Here is a 20,395-nt window from a genome sequence, read left to right as displayed (position 1 = left end):
GGAGGTAATTAGGTTTTTATTTATTTATTGATTTTTATGGAAGTTCTGGGGATTGAACCCAGGACCCTGTGCATGCATGCTAAGTGCACACTCTACCACTGAGCTGTACCCTCCCCTCATATCATTCTTATAATAAAAAATATTATTATTGTTTTAAGCCATGAAATTTAGGGGCAATTTGCTAAGCAGCAATAGCTAATTAGTTCAGGCTGCCTGGTATAGGGCCATGGGCTCCTCTTTGCCACTTTAACTCCTAGGAGAAAGTGGCCAAGAGTAGGGCAGTTACCGTCTCCAGTGTCTGCTCTCTTGGGCAGCTGTGAGGACCTCTTCTCTCCAGTGACTTGGTGGTGGGATGATCTCACAGGAGCCAGGAGCCAGAAACTCCCTCTTCTTACAGCTGACATGAGTCACCTGGACACAGAGCTGGAACTGGAACTTGAGCCCCAAGTGCTGGGGTCTCCAAATTCTTTCATTGGGAGTGATGACTCAGCTTGAGTTTCAATATGTCCTCCTGAAGCTTTCAGTGTTTCCCGTGTACATGAGGAAGACAGGTGTTGTCTATTTGCATGAGGGTCTAGGTTGTCCCCTGGAAAACAGTTCACCCTACATACGTATCGAGAGAGTCGGGGTTCTGCTTGGTGGGAGCAGACCTCCAGTGCTGGAGGGCAGAGTGATGCTGTGAACAGCTCCAGCCCACCACTTAGGCTGTGTCCTGCTCCTCAGACCCCAGGCCATACCAAAGAGGGTGGGATCTGTGAACACCACTACAGGAGTGGCTCCCCGAGGTCCCTGAGAAGCCTATTTCATTCATCCATTCAGAACACCCTTTCTGTCTACCTGCTCTGGTCAAGGCCTGAGCCAGACTCTGCAGGAGGCAGAAAGGGTGCCTTTCCTTTTAGGGGCTCGCTGACCCATGGGGAAGACAGAAAATCCCAATAAAGAAGATAAGCACTCAGTCAAGCCTGCTGACTTCCCAGAGGAGGTGACTTCTGAGTAGGGGTTTGGAAACACCAGTAGGAGAAGGCATCATGAAGCCAATGAATGGATATCAAACCCTCAGGGAACAGTGAGAACGAGGGAAGGGAGGAGTTTAGAAAATTCTCTTCCTCATTTCCATCAGACTCTGCCCACTTCCTCTTTCCCTCTCTTCCTTTCCTTCTCTTTTCCCGTCTTCCCTTTTTTATTTTATTTTTTATTGAAGTATAGTTGATTTACAATGTTATGTTAGTTTCTGGTGTACAGCAAAGTGATTCAGTTATACATATATATATTCTTTTTCATATTCTTTTCCATTATGGTTTATTCTAGGATATTGAATATAGTTCCCTGTGCTATATGCTAGGTCCTTGTTGTTTATCTACTTTATATATGGTAGCATATATCTGCTAATCCCAAACTCCTAATTTATCCCTCCCCCAACTCCATTCCCCTTTGGTGACTATAAGTTTGTTTTCTATGTCTGTGAGTCTGTTCTGATTTGTTAATATGTTCATTTGTGTCATATTTTAGATTTCACATATAAGTGATATCATATAGTATTTGTCTTTCCCTGTCTGATTTACTTCACATAGTATGATAATCTCTAGGTCCATCCATGTTGCTGTAAATGGCATTATTTCATTCTTTTTTATAGCTTAATAGTATTCCATTTTATGTATGTATACCACATCTTCTTTTCTTCTTTATCCATTCATCTGTCGATGGACATTTAGGTTGCTTCCATGTCTTTGCTATTGTAAATAGTACTGCTATGAACATTGGGCACATGTTTCTTTTCAAATAGAGTTTTCTCTGGATACATGCCCAGGAGTGGGATTGCTGGACATATGGCAACTCAAATTTTTAGTTTTTTAGGAACCTCCATACTGTTTTCCATAATGGCTGCACCAGTTTACATTCCCACCATCAGTACAGGAGGATTCCCTTTTCTCCACACCCTTTCCAGCATTTGTTACTTGTAGACTTTTTAATGATGGCCATTCTGACGTGTGTGAAGTGGTACCTCATTGCAGTTTTGATTTGCATTTCTCTAATAATTAGCAACACTGAGCATCTTTTCATGATGCACATGTCTTATTAGCAAGAAATCCAGGATCTTGAGACCCACTCTGAATTATCTGTGAACTTCAGGAACTTAACACTGCCTGGAGTAGTTCATGACTGCTGTTGCTCCTTATGGCCACATGGTGCCGCTATTGGAGCCTGGTCCCAACCTGTCTGCAGGACTTGGCGAATGATGCTGGTGTGTCTCTGAGAATGTGGGCTAAAGTCAGCTGGAGGCTCCCAGGCTTGAAATTCCAAGCTTGTGGCTCTCAATTTCATGAACTCTCTTTCCTGTATACTTCCCACCAGCTAGGGTGACTGCTAGTTTCAGGAGCCCTGGGTTTGGACAGTTTTTGGCATCTGCTGCTGTCTAGATCCAGAACTTGTTTTCCTTTTCTCCTTGGGAACCCACACCAAGGACTTGTTTAAACTCTCCAAACATAAGGGGTCACATGACACCCCTTTTCCTGGGAGTGAGGTTGCTCCCTTCCTCTTGTGGGGCAGGCGACCCTTTCAGGCACCGAGGTGGTTAGCTATCTGTGAAAGGCTTTATTTGCTCATCCAACGGCTACTTTCCTTCCTCTTCTTCACTGACGGAGGCAGCCTCCCATGGTGACCTCCTCCCCAGCTTCTTTTGCACCGGGGGCATGGACGTGTGGCTGAAACCTGGTTGGAGGGTCCTGAAGGAATGCCAGCTGGGGGATTTCTGGGAAAGGTTTTCCTCCCAGATAAATATACATGAACATATTTCAGGAGAAATCTCCTTCCTTCTTTTTTTTTAAATTGAAGTGTAGTTGGTTTGCATGTTGTGTTAGTTTCAGGTGTACAACAAAGTGCTTCAGTTGTATATGTGTATGTGTGTGTGTGTGTGTGTGTGTCTGTGTGTGTGTATATATATATATAAAATAATAGAATATATATCTATTTTTTCAGATTCTTTTCTATTATAGGTTGTTACAAGATGTTGAATATAGTTCCCCGGGGCTAAACAGTAGGACCTTGTTGTTTATTTTATATATAGTAGTGTGTATCTGTTAATCCCAAACTCCTAATTTATCCCTCCCTCCCCTTTGGTAACTATGTTTGTTTTCTGTGTGACTCTACTTTTGTTTTGTAAATAAGTTCATTTCTGTCATTTTTTAAGATTCCACATATAAGTGATATCATATGAGATTTATCTGTGTCTGACTTACTTCACTTGGAAAGATGATCTCTAGGTCCATCCATGTTGCTGCACATTCTTTCCTTCTTGTATGTGAGATGACAAGTGGGTGAAGGCTGTGGTCCCCAGCCTCCAAGAGGCTCTTCAGTGAGCTGTGCCTCCTGGTGTTCATGCCTTCGTGTGGTCCTCTCCCACAGTGAATCAGGACTGGCCTGTGTGACCGACTAGAACACAGCAGAATACAGACCTAGAAGTCTAGGTTGTGAAAGGTATTGGCGTCTCTGCCTTGGCCCCTATTGGATTGCTCCATCTGGTGGACCGAGCCACCACACTGTAAGGACACTCAAGGACACCTGCCCTACTGTGAGGACACTCAGGCAGTCCTGCAGAGAGGACCAAACAGCCAGCACCAGTGTGCCAGCCACGTGGGTGAGCCACCTAGGAAAGGGGCCCTCCAGCCCCAGTCAAGCCTTCGGATGAGTGTTGTCTCAGTGGACATCTCGCTGCACCCACCTGAGGGACCGAGCCAGAATGGCCAATAGGCTGCTTCCAAATTGCTGACCCACCGGAGCCATGAGGGATAATAAAAAACTCTTGTTGCTTAAAGCCACACGTACTGGGGGAAGTTTGTTATGCAGCAATGGATATGTACTCAAAGGTGAACTCTATAAAGATTTCCGGGAGGAAAAATGGAAAACATTGGTATCTTTTTTTTTTTTTTTTGAGGAGGAAGGTAGTTAGGTTTATTCATTTATTTATTTTTAGAGGAGGTACTGGGGATTGAACCCAGGACCTCATGCATGCTAAGCATGCGCTCTGCCACTTGGGCTATACCTTCCCCTCTAACACTGGTGTCTTTGATGACATCATGGTGCTACTGAGTTAACCAAGCCTGAAACCTTCTACTTCCTGACCCTTCAAGTGAGAGACATACACACCAACTGTGAAGCTGAGGGCCATCCAGTCCCTCCGCCACCATGACCACCAATGACCAAATAGGGAAGCTGAGGCTAAGCGTGGGAAGGCATCCTGTTTGCGCCTCATGGTGTGGGAACCCAGGATTCTTTCTTGGTCATCTAGGACACTGTGTTGCCCCCTGCTGGCCTCCTGCTCCTGGAACATGATGTTCTTCCAATTTGTTCCTAAAATGCCTCTGGGACAAAGTCTCTTCTTCCAGAACCCTTTTGGGGGTCAAATCCTGGGTCCCTGGAGGGATCCCGACTTTGGAAGCCCAGGAGTCCAGGGCAGTTGATCGTATTCCGATGCTGTGCTCCTGGCTGACACCCAGCCTCCTGGATTTGACTAATGCTGGGGATTCTGACTCCTTCAGCTGCTCCTTTGCTCTGAAAGCCAAGACAGGGTGGCCTTCTGGGCTGGCACAGTGAGGGCTGGACTCTAGAAAGGGATGACTGTGACCAGCCTTGCCTGGGGCAGTAGCGTCCAGATGGTGGCAGGTCTGTCCTGGTGTTGACTAGTTGCAATGCAGGTGCGCACTTGTGTGCTTGGGTTCTCACTCCTACTTGAGGACATAGCTCTGCTGGTCACTCCTCAGCCCTGAGGGCAGGGCTGAGACCAAAGCCTCATCTACGTGTGCCGGGGAAAACCCTATTTTATTTAACAAACAGTGACATAGCACTTCTTCCTTACCAGGTGAAGGTCTAGGTACTTCTTTTCAAACTCATTTAAACCACAACAACGCTGTGAGTTACGTACTATTATCAGCCCCATTTTATAGATGAGGAAATGGAGGCACAGAGAGGTTGATTTGCCTAAGATCAGAGGGTCGGTGAGTGGTGAGTCCAGCTCTGGAGTAGGGTCTTGGCCGTGATGCCAGACTGTGAGGACACTCAGGCGGTCCTGCGGAGAGGACTCAAAGCCAGCACCGGCCTGCCAGCCATGTGCTCGTGCTGGAGGCCCTGATTTTGAACTTCCCTGGGTTTCCCCAAGACCATCCATGCAGTTAGTGAGCCTGTGGATGTGCACAGTGGCTGCTCCAGGAATGAACAAATACGTGGCCGTGACGGTGAACCAGAGGAGAATTCTTGAACCACATCGAGACAGGGTTACCAAGGCCAAACACTTCCTTCCCCAACCCTTAAAGATCTGGTAATGCCATTTTAGTCCTTCCGTCAAAATGTTGCCTAATTCGTCTCCTGCATTGTTACCCTCCTCCCACCTGCTACTAATAAACAATCCATAAGGAGACACTTGAAGACCATGCCAATATCATGCCCCTCATCAAAAACCTCCCCCCAGATTTTGCATCCATGAATGAGTTTTGCCCACAGGCTGCCTTCCCATTCGGCAGCCACTCACTGTCTTTGTTTCTCTAGGTGGGATGTTAGGAGCAGGTGTTGGCCTCCTCTGACGGTCCAGCTCAGCGCACTCTCCTGGCCCACATCCAGCCTTCCTGATCTGACCCGGCTTCGAGTCCCTCCTTCACAGACCCTCTCACAGTGCACAGGACTCTGGGAGACTCATCTCACTTCCTGTCGTGCAAAGCATCTCTTCCTCACTGCGGCCATGGCAGCTGCAGCCTAGGTCAAAAGGGCCATTTACTCTGGGTGGCAGGCAGAGCTTAAACCACCCCTTGGGGTGAGAACAGCATGGATGTGCTCCCCAAGAAGAAAGTTTTTTGGACAGAAGGCCGCTGTGGATACAGGACAGCCAGCAGGTAGATGGGCAGGTACCACCCAGGATGCCCGTCCCCTTCCTCACCTGCGATGATGAACCAGTTCATGTGGTGCAGGAGGTTGATGTAGCAGAGCACCGTGCCAGCCAGGTAAGCTCTCCAGCGAGGCAGGCTCCAGGGGGCGAGAGTGGTCGGAGAGGGACACTGACCTGAGCCCAGCCCTGGGGACTGGCCCTGAGGTCCCTCCAGCTCAGGCTCCCCGCACTTCATGGGCATGCCCCTAGCCTCCCCAGCCGGGGCAAAGACACATCAGCTGAGTCACCTCCAGTGGGGTCCCAGACTCCCAACCTCAAAGCAGCTTCCCTAACCACTGAGTATATTATCGCAGGTCCCTGTTGAGCCCCCTGCAGCCTCGCCGGTGAGATTTCACCATCTCCAGCCTCTGAGGCCTGCGGGGGGGAGGAGAGCTCCTGGCCGCGCCACCCAGAATATTGATTCATCAGTTAGCAGCTCGCAGCTATGGATTGACTGGGACTCAGAGGTTGCAGACAGACAGCACCAGACCCGGTGGGTGTCTGTCTTGGACAAGCTCAGGGCAACACAGAACGCATGCATGAGTAACTCTAATCCAGGACAGCTGGGAGGGCATCAGCTGGGCAGTCCCAGGATGAAAAACTGAGGCTTCCGGCAGAATTCACAGAGGAGGGGCATATGGTTTGGGTCTTGAAGGCTGAGAAAACCAGTAAGGCAGGGAAGGAATGGGGTGAGGCCAGGGCATTCAGAGAGAGGGGTCAGCCTGAGCCAAGGCACATGGGGCGAAAGTGCACCTCTGATCTGGGCTGGAGGGAGGGGAAGAAAGCAGGAAATTATTCTAAAAGGGGGTTTGGGGCCTGATCATAGTCTTCTTGGGTGCCAGGCTGGGAGCTTGCTGTTTCTCCTGAGGAAATGGGGAGCCGTGGAACATTTTTCAAGTGGGGAGATCGGAGGCTAAAGGAGACAGGGAGGTGTATCAGAGGCTACTGCGGTGGATCAGGCTGAAGCTGAGGGTCCCAGACTCGGGGGAGGCAGGGGGCGTGAAGAGGAGGGGAGAGGGCAAGAGTGGGGCAACCAGGGGTGTGGTGCTCTCACAGCTGCGCAGGCTGGGGGCCCTGCTCTCGCTGTCACCCGCCTTGAGAGGCCCTGGCTGGACTCGCAGCCCCTGAGTCCTGCCGGCCTGAGGCCCTTCCTCTGGCTGTGTGAGAAGCGGCCCAGGTGATTGGGTTGAGGGAGGCCCTGGGACTCCTGGGGGCAGGAGTGCCTGGGGACTGCTGGGGGCAGGTGATTCTCATGCAAGGAGAATTCTCTTGTGGGAAGCAGGTCTTTGGGAGGCCAGACCCACACTTGGCCCCAGGCTGCCCACAGAGCAGCACCGGGCTGGGAGGAGCCAAAACTAGGGGCAGAGTCCCGTTCCCCAACGTGACTGCAATTAGAGATCATTTTTACTTAGCCACTTAACTTGCTTATCTGTGTTTCTGTTTCTTTCCAATGACTATGTCTCATCTGTGTAATGAAAAATACTGAAAGGGAAGACGTACAAGTGGGCATTTGGGTTCTGTGGCAATTGGGTCCAAAGTGAATGTCAGAACAAAAATCTTTTACTTTTACTTTGATTCGCTGATTCTTTGGTTTTTCTTCACTGACTGGCAGGTCTCTGGGGCGTGGATTGTAGGCCTTTATTCCTGCTGTGGGGTGTTTCTGCAGGGCCCCACTTGTGACGCTGGGTGGAGGGCGGGCTGCCTCTGCCTAGGATGCTAGTCCTGGCTCCCCCAGTTCCAGCTGCACCACCGTGGGTGGCCAGACCTTTGTTTCTACATCTGTATAATGGGGACAGTGATAGTTTCCTCTTAGGGAAGCAACTCTGTGTCCAGCTCAGGACCCGGCCCTCAACCATCCTATAACTCAATCAGAGTAATGACAGGGCCAGAGCCTCACAGCTCAGAGAAGCAGGTGCCTCGCATCCTGACTAACTTTGAAATACCACCAAGGGGCTGAGGGGATTTCAGGCAATAGAGCCTGGTGCCCAGTGGCCCGCTTCCTCTCTCTGCATTAGGCTGAGCGCCCCCCACTCCAGCACCCCATGGCCTAGCTTCAGAGACTCCTAGCACAGAGCCAGAGCCTGCCACCCTCAGGGAGGTGGGGCTAAGATGGGACTAAGTGGGACCTGTCTCTGAGGCACTCACGGGCACTCTCATGTCTGGGTGCTCATGCCTCTGGAAAAGCGTGCTTGTGTGTGTACACATGCAGGCCAGAGCACGTATGACTATGTGTACACGCTCATGTGTGTGTACGTAGGTCTGTGGCTGTCTGGAGTTTGGACACCAGCAGGGCCACTGTGTTGCATGATCCCAGGGACTTCCGTTTACCGTGTAATCTAAGTGATGGTTGCCAGTCGCTCTGATGTGGGGCGTCTCTATGTGTACATCTAGCTGTATGTGTGTCTGGGTGTTGAGACTGGGTTTACATGTCGGTGCGTGCAGGCTCCTGTGTGTGTATCAGTATCTCTGCCTCTGTGAGTGTGTGGTTCTGGGCATGCCTGTTTGTAGGTACCTATGTGGATCTGCATGACTGTGTGTCTGTGTCTGGGCATGCATGCTTGTGCATGGATGTGTGTTTCCAGGTGTGTTTGATGTGCGCACGTCTCTGCGTGCCGGCTCCTGTAGCTGGGTCTGCGCATGTGTGTGGTTGTGCGCATGCATGTAGGGGGCGGGAATGGGGAGAACAGGTGGGCCCAGGGGTCACACCTGTGCTGTGCTGGTCAGCTGTGGGCCTGTTCCAAACGCGGGGGCAGCTGCTGTTAGAGGCCTGGCAGGCTATTCCCACTTCCCGAGCACTGTCTGTCTGTCCACAGGAATACTGCTGGATGTACAGAAGTATTTCCAGCTCAGTGAGAACCTTGCTGGTTTGCTTCATACAGGTAAGGAGGGAGGCCCCTGCCCTGGAGCCGGGGCCCTGGGCTTGGGCTGGATGGGGTTTTTCTGCAGTGTCTAGCTCCAGCTGCTGGGAAAAGGGGGCCAGGCTGAGCCTCCCTGAGTCCCTCAGCACAGAGGAGGGGGCACTGAGGATGCATGGTGTCTGGGTGGGAGGGACAGTCTGGGTTGGAGAAGGAGGTAGTACAGATTGAGATCTGGTGCCTGAACAGCCTCTCACTGTTTGAGGGTAAGTGCTGCGGCAAGGGGAGACGCGGAGGGGCCGGAGAAGTCTCCGGAGCTTCAGATCCTGACTGTGGACTTGTCACTCATTCTTCATGTTTGTTTGGGCTTTGTCCTGGAGACTAGCTGGGGGTTGACAAATCCTCGTGTGTGCTTTCTTCTCACGGACCTGAAAAACCTGATGACCAGGAGACGGACAGAGACACGTGCACTCTGCACGGGCTCAGATGAGGTCTGGGCCCACTGGGGCCTACTGTCCAGCAGTGGGGAGCAATCAGACCTTCCCCTTCAAGGTGGGTGGTGGTTGGGGCATGAGGCACTAACCTTTCCCCTGTGGGTGCCCGGATGGGGGACACACACATGCACACGCACGTGCCCACATGTGTGCACGCACTGTCACAACACAGGATTCACGTATGCTCGCTCCAGTTTTGAGAGAATCCATGTCCAGATCTTCTATTTTCTTAAAATATATCTGTCAGAGAACAAGCCTCTGGTTCTTCTTTCCCACCTCCCCTTTAATAATCACCTGTCCACTTGAGGAAGCTACAGCTCAAATGGTAGAGAGCATGCTTAGCATGCATGAGGTCCTGGGTTCAATCCCCAGTACCTCCTCTAAAAATAAAGAAATATACCTAATTACCTTCCCCTACCAAAAACAACAACAACAACAACAAAAAACCCAGACAGAAAAATAATAATCCCCTGCCCACCACTTTTGGCAGGAAAAAGTGCCAAACATCTCTCCCCTTTTCTGAGTTTTGTTTGTTTGCGGGGGGGGGAGGTAATTAGGTTTATTTATTTACTTATTTATTATAGTGGAGGTACTGGAGATTGAACCCAGAACCTCGTGCTTGCTAAGCACGTGCTCTACCACTGAGCTGTACCCTCCCTCCTTTCTGAGTTTTAATATGGTACACTGCCCTGGGATGTAAAAATCTCCCGGGTGCTGGACAGAGGGGCCCATCATGGCGGCTAGGCCTCTGCTGACAAGGCCCCGGGAGCAGGACAGAGAGAGCATCGGTAGACACTGACTGGAGATGTTTCCTCCAGGCCACACAAACCCAGGATGGTGAGGCGCCAAGCCTTATCTAGCTGTCCCGCTGGAGTGTGACAGTCTACTATTAATCTATAACTGAGAATTCATAAATGAGATGGTTGTCTCAGGGATGGGTATCAACACATTTATTTCAATAAAAAAAATGGAGCCAACAGTTTAATATCTCTCTTACAGACAACCAGTCTGATTTGTTTGATTGATTTGGCAAATGAGGACTGGCTTTGCCCCTTAGCCTCTAGCATGGACATTTCCCATAAACTGAATGAACTCAATCTGCAGCCCTAAGGATTTGGATGACAATATAGTTAAAAAAAAATACAAGAATGCTAGAAATCACATCCTTTGCCCCTATTTAAACTGACGATAAAAACATTTTAGATGTCAGCCAAAAATGTGTGAAGGGGTACACAGTTCTACAAACTTCTTTAATAGGCACCGAGCAAAAGAGTTAGTAGATCATGATAGATCATGGTTTTTTTCCAATTACTCCTATCTCCGAGCTGAGGCCGGCAGCTGGTGCTGCTCTCCCAGTCATATTTGTAGCCAAAGAGAGTCTCTCGGCTCAATACCCACAACCTTCTAGACTGAACAGATAATGGTAGCTGAGTCAACATTTCCATGCCCTGCTTCTTACCGTGGTGAGCAGGATTACTACTACAAGGCCCCTGATAAGTGAGCTGCAGGGAGGGAGAAGTTTGTGTGTATGAGAGTGAGCGAGCATGTGAATGCAAGGATGTGTTTATGAGTGTGTGGTGGGGAGGTGTGTGTGTGAGTGTGTGTGTTTGAGACTGGATGAAGGGAAGGGTCTTCTCTGCAGAGGCAGCCCAAAAAGGCGTGTGGAAAGGACAGTGGGCTTGGAGGCCAGATGACCAGGCTTGTCCTGGGTGACCTCAGGTCAGTCTTTTCACCTTTCTGGGTCACTGTGCAAAGGCCCTGAGACCCACTCTGCTGTCTGTCCGCAGGGCTGCAGAATAGAGGAAACTGATGACTCAGAGGGCTCATCAAGCTATAAGAGTGGGGTGGAAGGTGGGTGGAAGCAGTGGTCAGACAACCCTCCCCCGCCACCACCACGGGACCGAGAAGCTACTAGACTCCGTTAATTGATTTACAGTATTTAACAAACACTGATGTGACCCTGACCATGTGCCACTATTCTAAGTGCTTTGTAACATTAACTCATTTAATCTTCACAACAAGCCCTCGAGCCAGGGATTATTATTATGCCCATTTTACGGATGACGTACCTGAGGCACAGAGAGGCTGTGGGGCTTGCTGAAGGTCATACAGCTAGTAAGTCACAGAGTTGGGATTCAAATCCAGGTAGCTGCCTATAGCGTCCTTCCCTTAGCCCTGTGCTCCTTAATTACTCCCACCTTGTGACAGAAATGTGAATCTGGAGATGCTGGGAGTGAAGGGGTGCCTGCCTTCCCCCTGGGTGTAGGCTTCTCCACCCCAGGAGATCTGCAGGTTTAAGGTGTTTATAACCTATAAAGGATTCTTGCCCCAAGTCTCATAAAAGCATTAGAAGATTTGGGGAAATATTTTATAATCTTTAGGTAAAGTAGATATGCATTAACAAGACACGAAATAACCTCCCCTGAAGAAGACTGATAAATTTGACTACCTCAAAGCTAAATTCTTCTGTATGATGGTGATTGAAATTATAAAAGCAATTAGCAATAGTAACAGGTAACTTTGTTGAGTATTTACATAAAGCGTATCACTGCCTTTTAGATGCTTTATTTTAGGACTATTAATATCTTACTGTGCAGTTGATAAAAGGGGAACGGGAGAGTTAAGGAATTTGCCCAAGGTCACACAGCTAGGAAGTGGTGGGGTCAGGATGTGAGCCTAGGTATTTAGTCGCAGAATTTGCGTTTTATTTTATTTTAAAACTTTTTTTGGGGGGGAGGTAATTTGGTTTATTTATTTATAATATTTTTTAAAAGGAGGTACTGGGGATTGAACCTAGGGTCTTGTGCATGCTGAGCATGCGCTCTGTCACTGAGCTATACCCTCCCACCTCCGAATTTGCATTTTAAATCCTTAAAACAAATATAAAGGACTGGGAGAAATTATTAACAAACAGCCCAATTGAAAAATGGGCAGATGTGAACCCAGGAACTGCTGCTCAGCCTTACTGTGAATAAGGACAATGCAGATCAAAACGTCAGCGAGACGCTATTTGTTATTCAACCATTAAATGAACACAAATCGATTGATCCTATCAAATTTCAGCAAGGGTGCTGGCATATATGTACTCCATTTCTACGCAAGTGTAAATTGATACAGCCTTTTTGGAGGCCTGTTTTGGCAGTAGCTGTTAAATTTTTAAATGCCGTTGACACCAAAGACCATTCTCTGTGGAGTATTAGGCCAAGCCATATTAAGTTGTCGTTTTTGTAGGTCAAAACTGGCCTAATTTCCGCAATTGCGCGGGGCTCAACCCAATAACGGAGCGGGTCAGGGCGGAGTGGGATGAGCTGGGAAGAGTCTGAACACTCATTGGGCTCAGGAAGTGTCAATCATCAGTGTTCAATGAATGGAGACCCTGGAGCTGGGCGGGGCCTTCACAGCCTAAGGGCCTCGGTTGGTGCGACCGGGTGGAGGAGGGGTCAGACTGCCCCTCGCCACCTGCCGGCTCTCGGAGGCCAAGGACACACCGAGGAGGGTGGAGGCGTTTTTTATTTGAACCGAAGCAGTGAGGGTAATTATCCACGTGGTACAGTCAAGAAAAAACGTGGCAGTTTCTTCGTCTTCGCAGAATAGCAAACGCACTCATTAGTCCGGAGGCCAATTCGTAAGCCTTTACTTAAAAAAAAAAAACATGTATAAGTACAACAGCAGCATCAGGGGAATATTTTACCAGCTTTAGGAAAACCAACTCTTTTCCAGCCTCCAGGGACCACAGGTTTATAAACACTGCGCTCATTCTAAACTGTACTTGTCTGCTCAAAGGTGGCACCTGCAGCCTCCCCCTCCCCTTGCCTTCCACCCCCCCCCCAACCTCCAGCAGAGGCTTGAGAGCAAAATCAGACTAGTCCCAACATCCTGCTCACAGCGGGCTGAAATTCTCCTAAAGACCCCGCACTAGCAGCTCCATGCCTTGGGGGATGATGTTCTGTGTCACTGTAGTCTCACCTTTGCAGAGCCTCATAGGGGGATGTTGACTTCTCCAGTGTTGGGCTGATGCTCAGAGAGGTGGAATTAGTAACTCAAGGTTGCACAGTGAGCGAGCAGCCTGGGTTTTGAGCCTAGGCCCAGCCCGTACACTTCCCTCCCAGTCCTCCTGACTGGGCAATGATGGAGATTGGGGATTCACCTTATTTTTCTTCCTTCTGGCCTCCACTCACTGCCAAGCTTAAGTATCTGAGCCAGTTCCCTTCTCTGAGCCTGCTGGGCCCATCTGCTCCCCGCCTTTATTGGGGGGCTGCAGGCTGTCCCTTGCATGTCTCCTCCAGTCTTCATCAGCTGCCTGACGCTGTCTGCGCCCGTGTTTGGCTACCTGGGCGACCGGCACAACCGCAAGGCCGTGCTGAGCTTCGGTATCCTGTTCTGGTCAGGAGCAGGCCTCTCCAGTTCCTTCATCCCCCCCCCAGGTAGGTGCTCTCACCCCTGCCCAAGCCCCTGGGGGACCCTCCCCAAACTGCTTCCTCCCTGATCCAGCCCCTGCTGAGCCAGGCGGGGCATTCCAGGGCTGAGAGAAGCCCGTTGGACTTTCTTAACAGAGGCCTTCCTCTCTGGCACCGTGGCTTTATTTCTGCCTGGCTGTGCTGGGGCTAGAGGTGAGGGTAATCGCTCCCGTCTGCGGGAACTGGCCTGGTTAGCCAAGACGATGCCCAGGAAGAGAGCTCCTTTGGGCGGTGGGGGGCAGGTAGCAGCTGTGGGCTCCAGCAGGGGGCACCCGTGTGATTTGGGGAACCTGGACTGGGAGGATGGTGAGGTGTCTGGAGCCCTGACACCTCCTCCTCTCCTGGGGCTCGTGCTACCAGATGCCCTCTGTCCCTCTGAGAACAATCCTCCTGGTGTGATTTCTGGAACTCACTGTGGTATTGTCCCCATCTGCCCAGTACTCCTGGCTCTTCTTCCTGTCCCGGGGACTGGTGGGCATCGGCACGGCCAGCTCCTCCATCATTGCGCCCACCATCCTGTGTGACCTCTTCGTGAGGGACCAGCGGACCCAAGTGCTGACCATCTTCTATATCTTTATTGCTGTTGGAAGGTTGGTATTACTCTGGATCCACTTCCCTGGGTGGTACACTGAGGCCCAGAGGAGTCAGAACAGGGGCTGGGCTGGGTGGAGGAGACGTCAGAGCAGGAGGGCTAGGTTTGGAATCTCAACTCTACCCCTTCCTCCCTGTGTCCCTTTAGCTCTCTGAGCCTCAGTTTCCTCATCTGTAAAAATGGCGCCAGTAACATTGACCGATGGGCTATGGTGGGAGTTAGAGATACATAATGAGGATGCTCCCTACCTGCTAGTCCACCCCAGGAAGGGGTGAGATAGTGCAGCCTGGCCGTACGGCCTGCTCAGGGAGGGGCCGGCTCTGGGAGGGGAGGCAGGGAAGTGTGTTGGGGTCGGGCGTGTACCCCACAGTGGGGTGGGGCAGAATGGGATTTGCAGTCAGGACCCTGAGCTCTGACTCAGGTTTCCTGAAATCGCCTCACTGGGGCAGGGCTGAGCCTTGGGGAGGTGCATGGTCCTCATATTGGGAGACAGTGCACAGTGGTGCTGGGGCTGGGCCTGGAGCCAGAGGTCACCAGTGACTTGACCAAGGGCAGTGGCCATCTGGGTCTCACATGGCTCACTCTTCCCAGTGAAATGGCCATGAGCTGCAGAGAGCTGGCTCCCTAGGGTGGGCGCACCCTCGCTTAGGTTGGTCTTGGGGCCCCGGGCCTGCCTCCTTCCCCTCACTGCTGTTTCCCCGCCCCTCTGCTGCAGTGGTCTGGGCTATGTGCTGGGGTCGGCTGTGACGGAGCTGACCGGGAACTGGCGTTGGGCCCTCCGAGTGAGTCCAGTTTCCTTTTCTTCCCTCTGTTTTCCCACTGGGCCAGCAGGGACTTTCCAGCCTCTAGTGGCCTTAGCCCCTTGGCACAGTACCTGGCGCCGTGGGGGGTGCTCAGATGTCAGCAGCTTCAGACACTGGGGGCCTCGTATGGAACGTGGCCTCTGGAAGTCGTGCCCCTGGGATCAAATCCCAGCTGCTCAGTTGGCTAGCTGTGTGACCTCAGGCTAGTCCCCTCCCTCTTCGGGGCCTCACTTTGCCTATCTGTAGAGTGGGGGGGAGTAAAGGCTGCCTTATGGAATCTTGAGGATTTGTGAGACAGGGATGGAAGGACACTAGGGCAGGGCTGGCCTGGCAGGTGGAGGCGTGGACCGGGAAAAGGGACAGTTATTGGAGCAGCAAGTCCTCAGCAGTCAGGGCCAGGGTAGTCAGGCCTCTAGCTCTTCACCATGTCAGGCTCACTGCTCCCAATAGTAGCGTCTGTACAGGACAAACGGGTATTAAGTCAAGTACCAAGGGCACCCCACTCCCCAGAGAGGCTGTACTCAGAGTGAGGGGTTGGGAGCAGTGGTATGTTAAGCTCTGTGCATAACCAACCCCGGGGAAATGAGTCCCTCTCCCCCCTTGCCCACCCCCCGCCTCCAGGGCACAGAGCATCCCAAGAGCCTGGACCACAGAGTTCAGCCACCCAAGGGATCTCCTGGGTTGCAGGAGTGTGTGACCCTGAGCTTCCTGGACCTTCCTATCCCCAGGTCATGTCTCCCCTGGAAGTCTTGGCCTTGATCCTTCTTATCGTGCTGGTTCCAAACCCACCCCGGGGAGCTGCTGAGAAGCAGGGGGTAATGGCCGTGGGGGGCCCAAAGAGCAGCTGGTATGAAGATGTCAGATACCTGGGGAGAAAGTGAGTGTCCCTGCTTCTCCCTTCATGTCACTGAAAACCCCTATGTCTGACCTAGAATCACTGACCTCCCTCTGCCTCCAGGGAGCCCTCCCTGACTGTCCCAACATTCACAACCTTCTTCCTCCTCTGAGCTCCCATTCACCAACTGAGATGTCCCTCCCCGACTTGGAGGCCCCCTTCACCTCGCCATGTGACAGAATGTGGGCTGGGAGGGAGGGAGGGAGGAAGGCGGCGTGAGCTCCAACCTTGGCTCTGCCTCTGCCTTATCCCTGAGTGACCTGAGACTTGGAACCTCACTTCCCTCATTGATTCAATGGACATAATTCTCTAGCCTTGCCAGCTTCTCAGGGTGGCTGGGAAGATGCCGGGGTGAATCACTTACCTCTCCAAGCCTCATGGGAGTGCATCCCTCTCTATTCTAGGCATGGTTGGGGAGGCAGGCAGGAGTCACTTGCATGCCCAGGTCTCATGATTTACCAAAATGTGGGGCATGGAGAGGACCCCCACTCTCTTGGTTACAGAGCCATGAGCCGAGTGGAGGGTACTTAGAGGAAAGTGAGGCAACAGGGACATCTTGCTGGATGGACAATATTATGTTGGATTTGAGCCTTTCAGGCTGGGGAGAGTTGCTCCTGCAGAGAGGAGGGAGGAGGGCTTCTTAATGAGTGTCGGGGAGGATGTGGAGCCTGGAGCCACCCGAGTGCCAGGGTGACCGAGTACCCAGGAGAGAGGGGAGGGGAGCGAGCAGAAGCAGACAGGACCCCCCCAGCCCCAGCCCCAGCCCTCTGCCAGCTCCAGCCAGAGCACTTTCTCTTGCAGTTGGAGTTTTGTGTGTTCGAACTTTGGACTGACAGCCGTGGCCTTTGTGACTGGAGCCCTGGGCTTCTGGGCCCCCAAGTTTTTATTCGAGGCCCGTATGGTGCACGGGCTGCAGTTTCCCTGCTTTCTGGGGCCGTGCAACAGCTTGGACAGGTGAGGGGCCTCTGGCACCCAGGCTGGGTGGGGGGCTCTTGGTGGGGAAGTTCTCGGGAAGTTCTGAGCCCCCAGACTCAGTTTGTGTGGGCTTACAGAGCTCTGTGAAGACACCAGGGCTTGGGGCTCCTCTGGCAGGTGGCTGGCCTGGTTCTAGCTCGGGCTGAGCTGTGCTGCACTGAATGGCCACAGGCAGCTCCCTTGTCCTCTCTGGGCCCCAGTCCCTGTCTTCCAACTCTTGGCCTACACTGGGGATCCAGAAGGCACTTGGGGTGAGTGAGGCTTCTGTGGGGCCTGTGAGACGTTGGGATTCTTAGCAACCTTCCTTTGGAGGGACCCGTAGTGTGGGTCATCCCATTTTACAGAGGGCAGACTGAGGCACTGGGATGATTCATCACTTAACCGGGTTTAGGGATTTCACAGGCGTTCGTGTGTTCTCTGCCTCTTTTAAGGCACTGACAGCCCTGGGAAAGCTGCTGGCAGAGTGGGCTGGGGGGAGAGCAGAAGCCACATGGAGGGCAGGCACTCAGCCCTGGGACTGCCCGCCCACTCCCTGTCCCCCTCACCCTGCTGTGCTCCTGTTCCACCACCTGACCCCGTTCTCCAGGGCCTCATGACCCCCTGATGGAGAGCGAACATCTCAGTCCTCTTACTTGCTCCCGCCTCCTCTTTAAAGCCCTCTAGCCCAGTTTCCTCCTCTGTCTGATGCGTTTCAGACTCCTTACAGACCCCTCCTCCTCCCTGATCCTGCCTCGATGTGCTCCTCCGAGTTCCTCAGGGCTCTGTGTTCTGCCCTGAGGCCTCAGGGACACTACCCCCTCTCCCTAGCCTCTTCTCTTGCCTCTCCCTCCCTCCCTGATGCCCAGAGAGAACTTTGCGTAAGTTCCAGAATGTCCTCTGCCCCTTTCCCTTGTCTGCCTTTGCCCAAGCTGGGCCCTCTGCCCATGGCTGCCTTCCCTTTTCTCATTGTTGCTTCTTAAGCTGTAACTTTAGTTTGGTCCCTGAGCTAAGCATCTTATGTGACAAACCGTCTGAGGTTTTATGATAATAAACCCTAGTATTCCTGTCCTTCAAATGAGGAGATGGAAGATCAGAGTGGGTAAATAACTTGTCCAAGGTCACACAGCTAACGAGTAGCAGAGCCAGGATTCAGACTTCAAAGCTGGTGCTCTTCAGCTCTGTTTCCTGTTGCCCCTGGAGACTGCCTGGTACTGTTAATGGACTTGAACATCTCTCCCGCCAGCTGGCACACAGTGGGTGCTCAGGAAGCCTCCAGCGAGTGAATGAATGAATGCATCAAAGGATACCTATATTTGTCTTGGCTCTACAGTTAGATTCTTATCTCCCTGGAGGCAAAGACTGAGTCCTAGAAGTCCCACAGCAGCTTGAAAAAGTGGAGAAAAAACAGGACTCCATCCCACTTCAGGCCTTAACTGGCTGTGTGTTCCTGGGCGAGTCACCTCCCCTTTCTCGGCTCACCTTCCTCCTCTAACTCAGCTCCTTCACAGAATCTGGATGAGAAATGGACGTGGCTGTTTGTGTTAGTGTCCTAGGGCTGATGGAACAGATCATACCCCCCCCCAACACACACACACACTTGGTAGCTTGAAACAGAAATTTTTCTCATAGTTCTGGAGGCCAGAAGTCCAGAATGGTTTTACTGGGCCAAAACCAAGTTCAGCTGCCCTCACTCCCTCTGGGGGCTCTCTGGGATTTGCCTCTTCCAGCTTCTGGTGGCGGCTGGCCTTCCTGCGTCACTCCAGGCTCTACATCCGTTGTCACGTTGCCTTCTCCTCTTATGTCTCAAATCTCCCTCCCCTTCCTTCTTATAAGGACACTTGCAAGTGCATTTAGGGTCCACCTGAAAAATGGAGGATAATCTCCCTGTCTCACAATCACTGATGTAATCACGTTTACAAAGTCTGTTTCGCCGTACAAGGTACCAGAGATTAGGACATAGATGTCTTGAGGGGGCATTAATCAACCCACTACAGAGTGGTAGGAGGTCCCGGTGCTGGGGTTCTGCACAGACCTCAGCTGTTAATACACTCTCCATGGTTAGGCTAAGCCCCACGGTGAGGGTGGTGAGGGTGGGGCTGGAGCTCGAAGCTATAGGACGCAGGATTCTAGCTCTGCCAGAGGGAGAATTTCCAAAACTCAGAGCTGGCCCAGATGGAAGGGGCAGCATGGGGGTAATGAGCTTCCCACCCCTGGGGTCATGTAAGTAGGAGTTGGAGAGCTGCTTGCCAGGGCCGTTGTACAGAGGAGTACAGCATAGAACTTGAAGGCCTTTAAGGGCCCTCTTGGCTCTGAGAGTCTGATTCTGGGAAGGCCTTGTCGGGGTCGGGGCACTTCATGGTTAATGTGTCCTCTGGCCACACTTCCTGCTCAGGGGCTGCCCCCACCCCCGCCCGCCTCGCCTCCTCTACATCGCCTCTCTGAATAATCAATCCTGTCTTACAAAGGTCTTAAGAACCTGCCAAGGCCGGCTCACACCAGGACTCAGAGACAGATAGCATTCATCTGGGAATAGGGGTCACTTGACTGGTCTGAGCTGGAGCCTGGTACAGCTTGGAAGGCTGGGAAGGTTTGGTGAGCACCTTTAAGCTGCCTAAGGACACACATGCTTCATTTGGTAGGCGGAGGGCCAGGAGACCCTGGCGCTTCCAGTGAAGGGCTGTGTGATCTCCAGCAGTTTCCTGGCCTCTCTGGGCTTTACATGATCTCCTGTAAACCAAGGGGATGGGGCCGGGGAAGAAACCCATGAGTCCTCACCTGTGGGATGGGCGTTTCACAGAAGTTGTTCAGAGGTGAGGTGGATTTTTTGTGACACTCCGTTTGTCAGTAACCACAGTCTTGCATCCGTCTGTTCTTACATCTTGGTGGGAGCCATGGAGGTAACAGCAGGCACCTGGCACTTTGGAAATGTTTGGATCAAGGAGGAGATGCTGGCCAGGTGCAGAATGATGGTGAGGGTAGCAGTGCTCCAGGCCGAGGGAAGAGTGTGGGCCAAGGCAGGGAAGCTGGAAGGTGTAGGGTAAAGTTTAGAGAATTCCTGGTCATTCGTGCAGAGTGAGGGAGGGGGAAAAGACAGGAGGTTACACAGGTCAGCAGGGGCCAGTCCTGCTGTGCTGGCTGGGAACTTGCCCTGAGGACAACAGGGAGGCTCTGAGGGGCTGGAAAGGTCCTAGTTACATTTGTGTTTTAAAGAGTTCATACTAGTCTCAGCATCCTTTTGAGCTCCTTTAAAAGGAGGCTTTGGAGAGTAGGATGGACCAGGAGGCTGAAGATTTGTGTTGAAATCCTGGCTCTGCAGCTCACTAGCTGGGTAACCTTGGCCTCAACCTTTCTTAGCCTAACCTTCCTCAGCTGTCCACCTGGCAATTCCGGGAAGGATCAGTAAGCTCATTTGCTTAAAAAATATAGATGTATCT

At 51.8% G+C, this 20,395-nt stretch overlaps 1 protein-coding gene and 1 long non-coding RNA gene across 3 annotated transcripts in view; one reads left to right on the top strand and one right to left on the bottom strand.

Moving 5' to 3' along the window:
* Nucleotides 1–8,724: 8,724 nt before the first annotated feature.
* SPNS3 (SPNS lysolipid transporter 3, sphingosine-1-phosphate (putative)) overlaps nt 8,725–20,395 on the top strand; it is a 39,169-nt gene continuing 27,498 nt past the window's right edge. Inside the window, exons 1-7 of the mRNA XM_072940360.1 lie at nt 8,725–8,790; nt 9,152–9,318; nt 13,547–13,681; nt 14,154–14,307; nt 15,025–15,091; nt 15,841–15,989; nt 16,809–16,961. Coding sequence (XP_072796461.1) covers nt 9,207–9,318; nt 13,547–13,681; nt 14,154–14,307; nt 15,025–15,091; nt 15,841–15,989; nt 16,809–16,961 — 770 coding nt within the window. The 5' untranslated portion in view covers nt 8,725–8,790; nt 9,152–9,206. The remainder of the gene's footprint in view (nt 8,791–9,151; nt 9,319–13,546; nt 13,682–14,153; nt 14,308–15,024; nt 15,092–15,840; nt 15,990–16,808; nt 16,962–20,395) is intronic.
* Nucleotides 12,759–19,962, bottom strand: LOC140686413 (uncharacterized). Of its 2 annotated transcripts, none has more exons than XR_012060211.1 (3): nt 19,737–19,962; nt 14,131–14,297; nt 12,759–12,896 (listed from the first exon to the last, which is right to left on the bottom strand). It is a non-coding gene; the product is annotated as an uncharacterized lncRNA (long non-coding RNA). The 2 variants fall into 2 exon arrangements; XR_012060212.1 differs by lacking the exon at nt 19,737–19,962 and adding an exon at nt 15,184–15,800.

Source organism: Vicugna pacos, chromosome 16 (genome assembly GCF_048564905.1).
Source record: "Vicugna pacos chromosome 16, VicPac4, whole genome shotgun sequence".
In the NCBI taxonomy this organism is placed as follows: domain Eukaryota; kingdom Metazoa; phylum Chordata; class Mammalia; order Artiodactyla; family Camelidae; genus Vicugna; species Vicugna pacos.
Note: the sequence above shows the minus strand (reverse complement) of the source record. Positions and strands in the feature narration are given on the sequence as shown.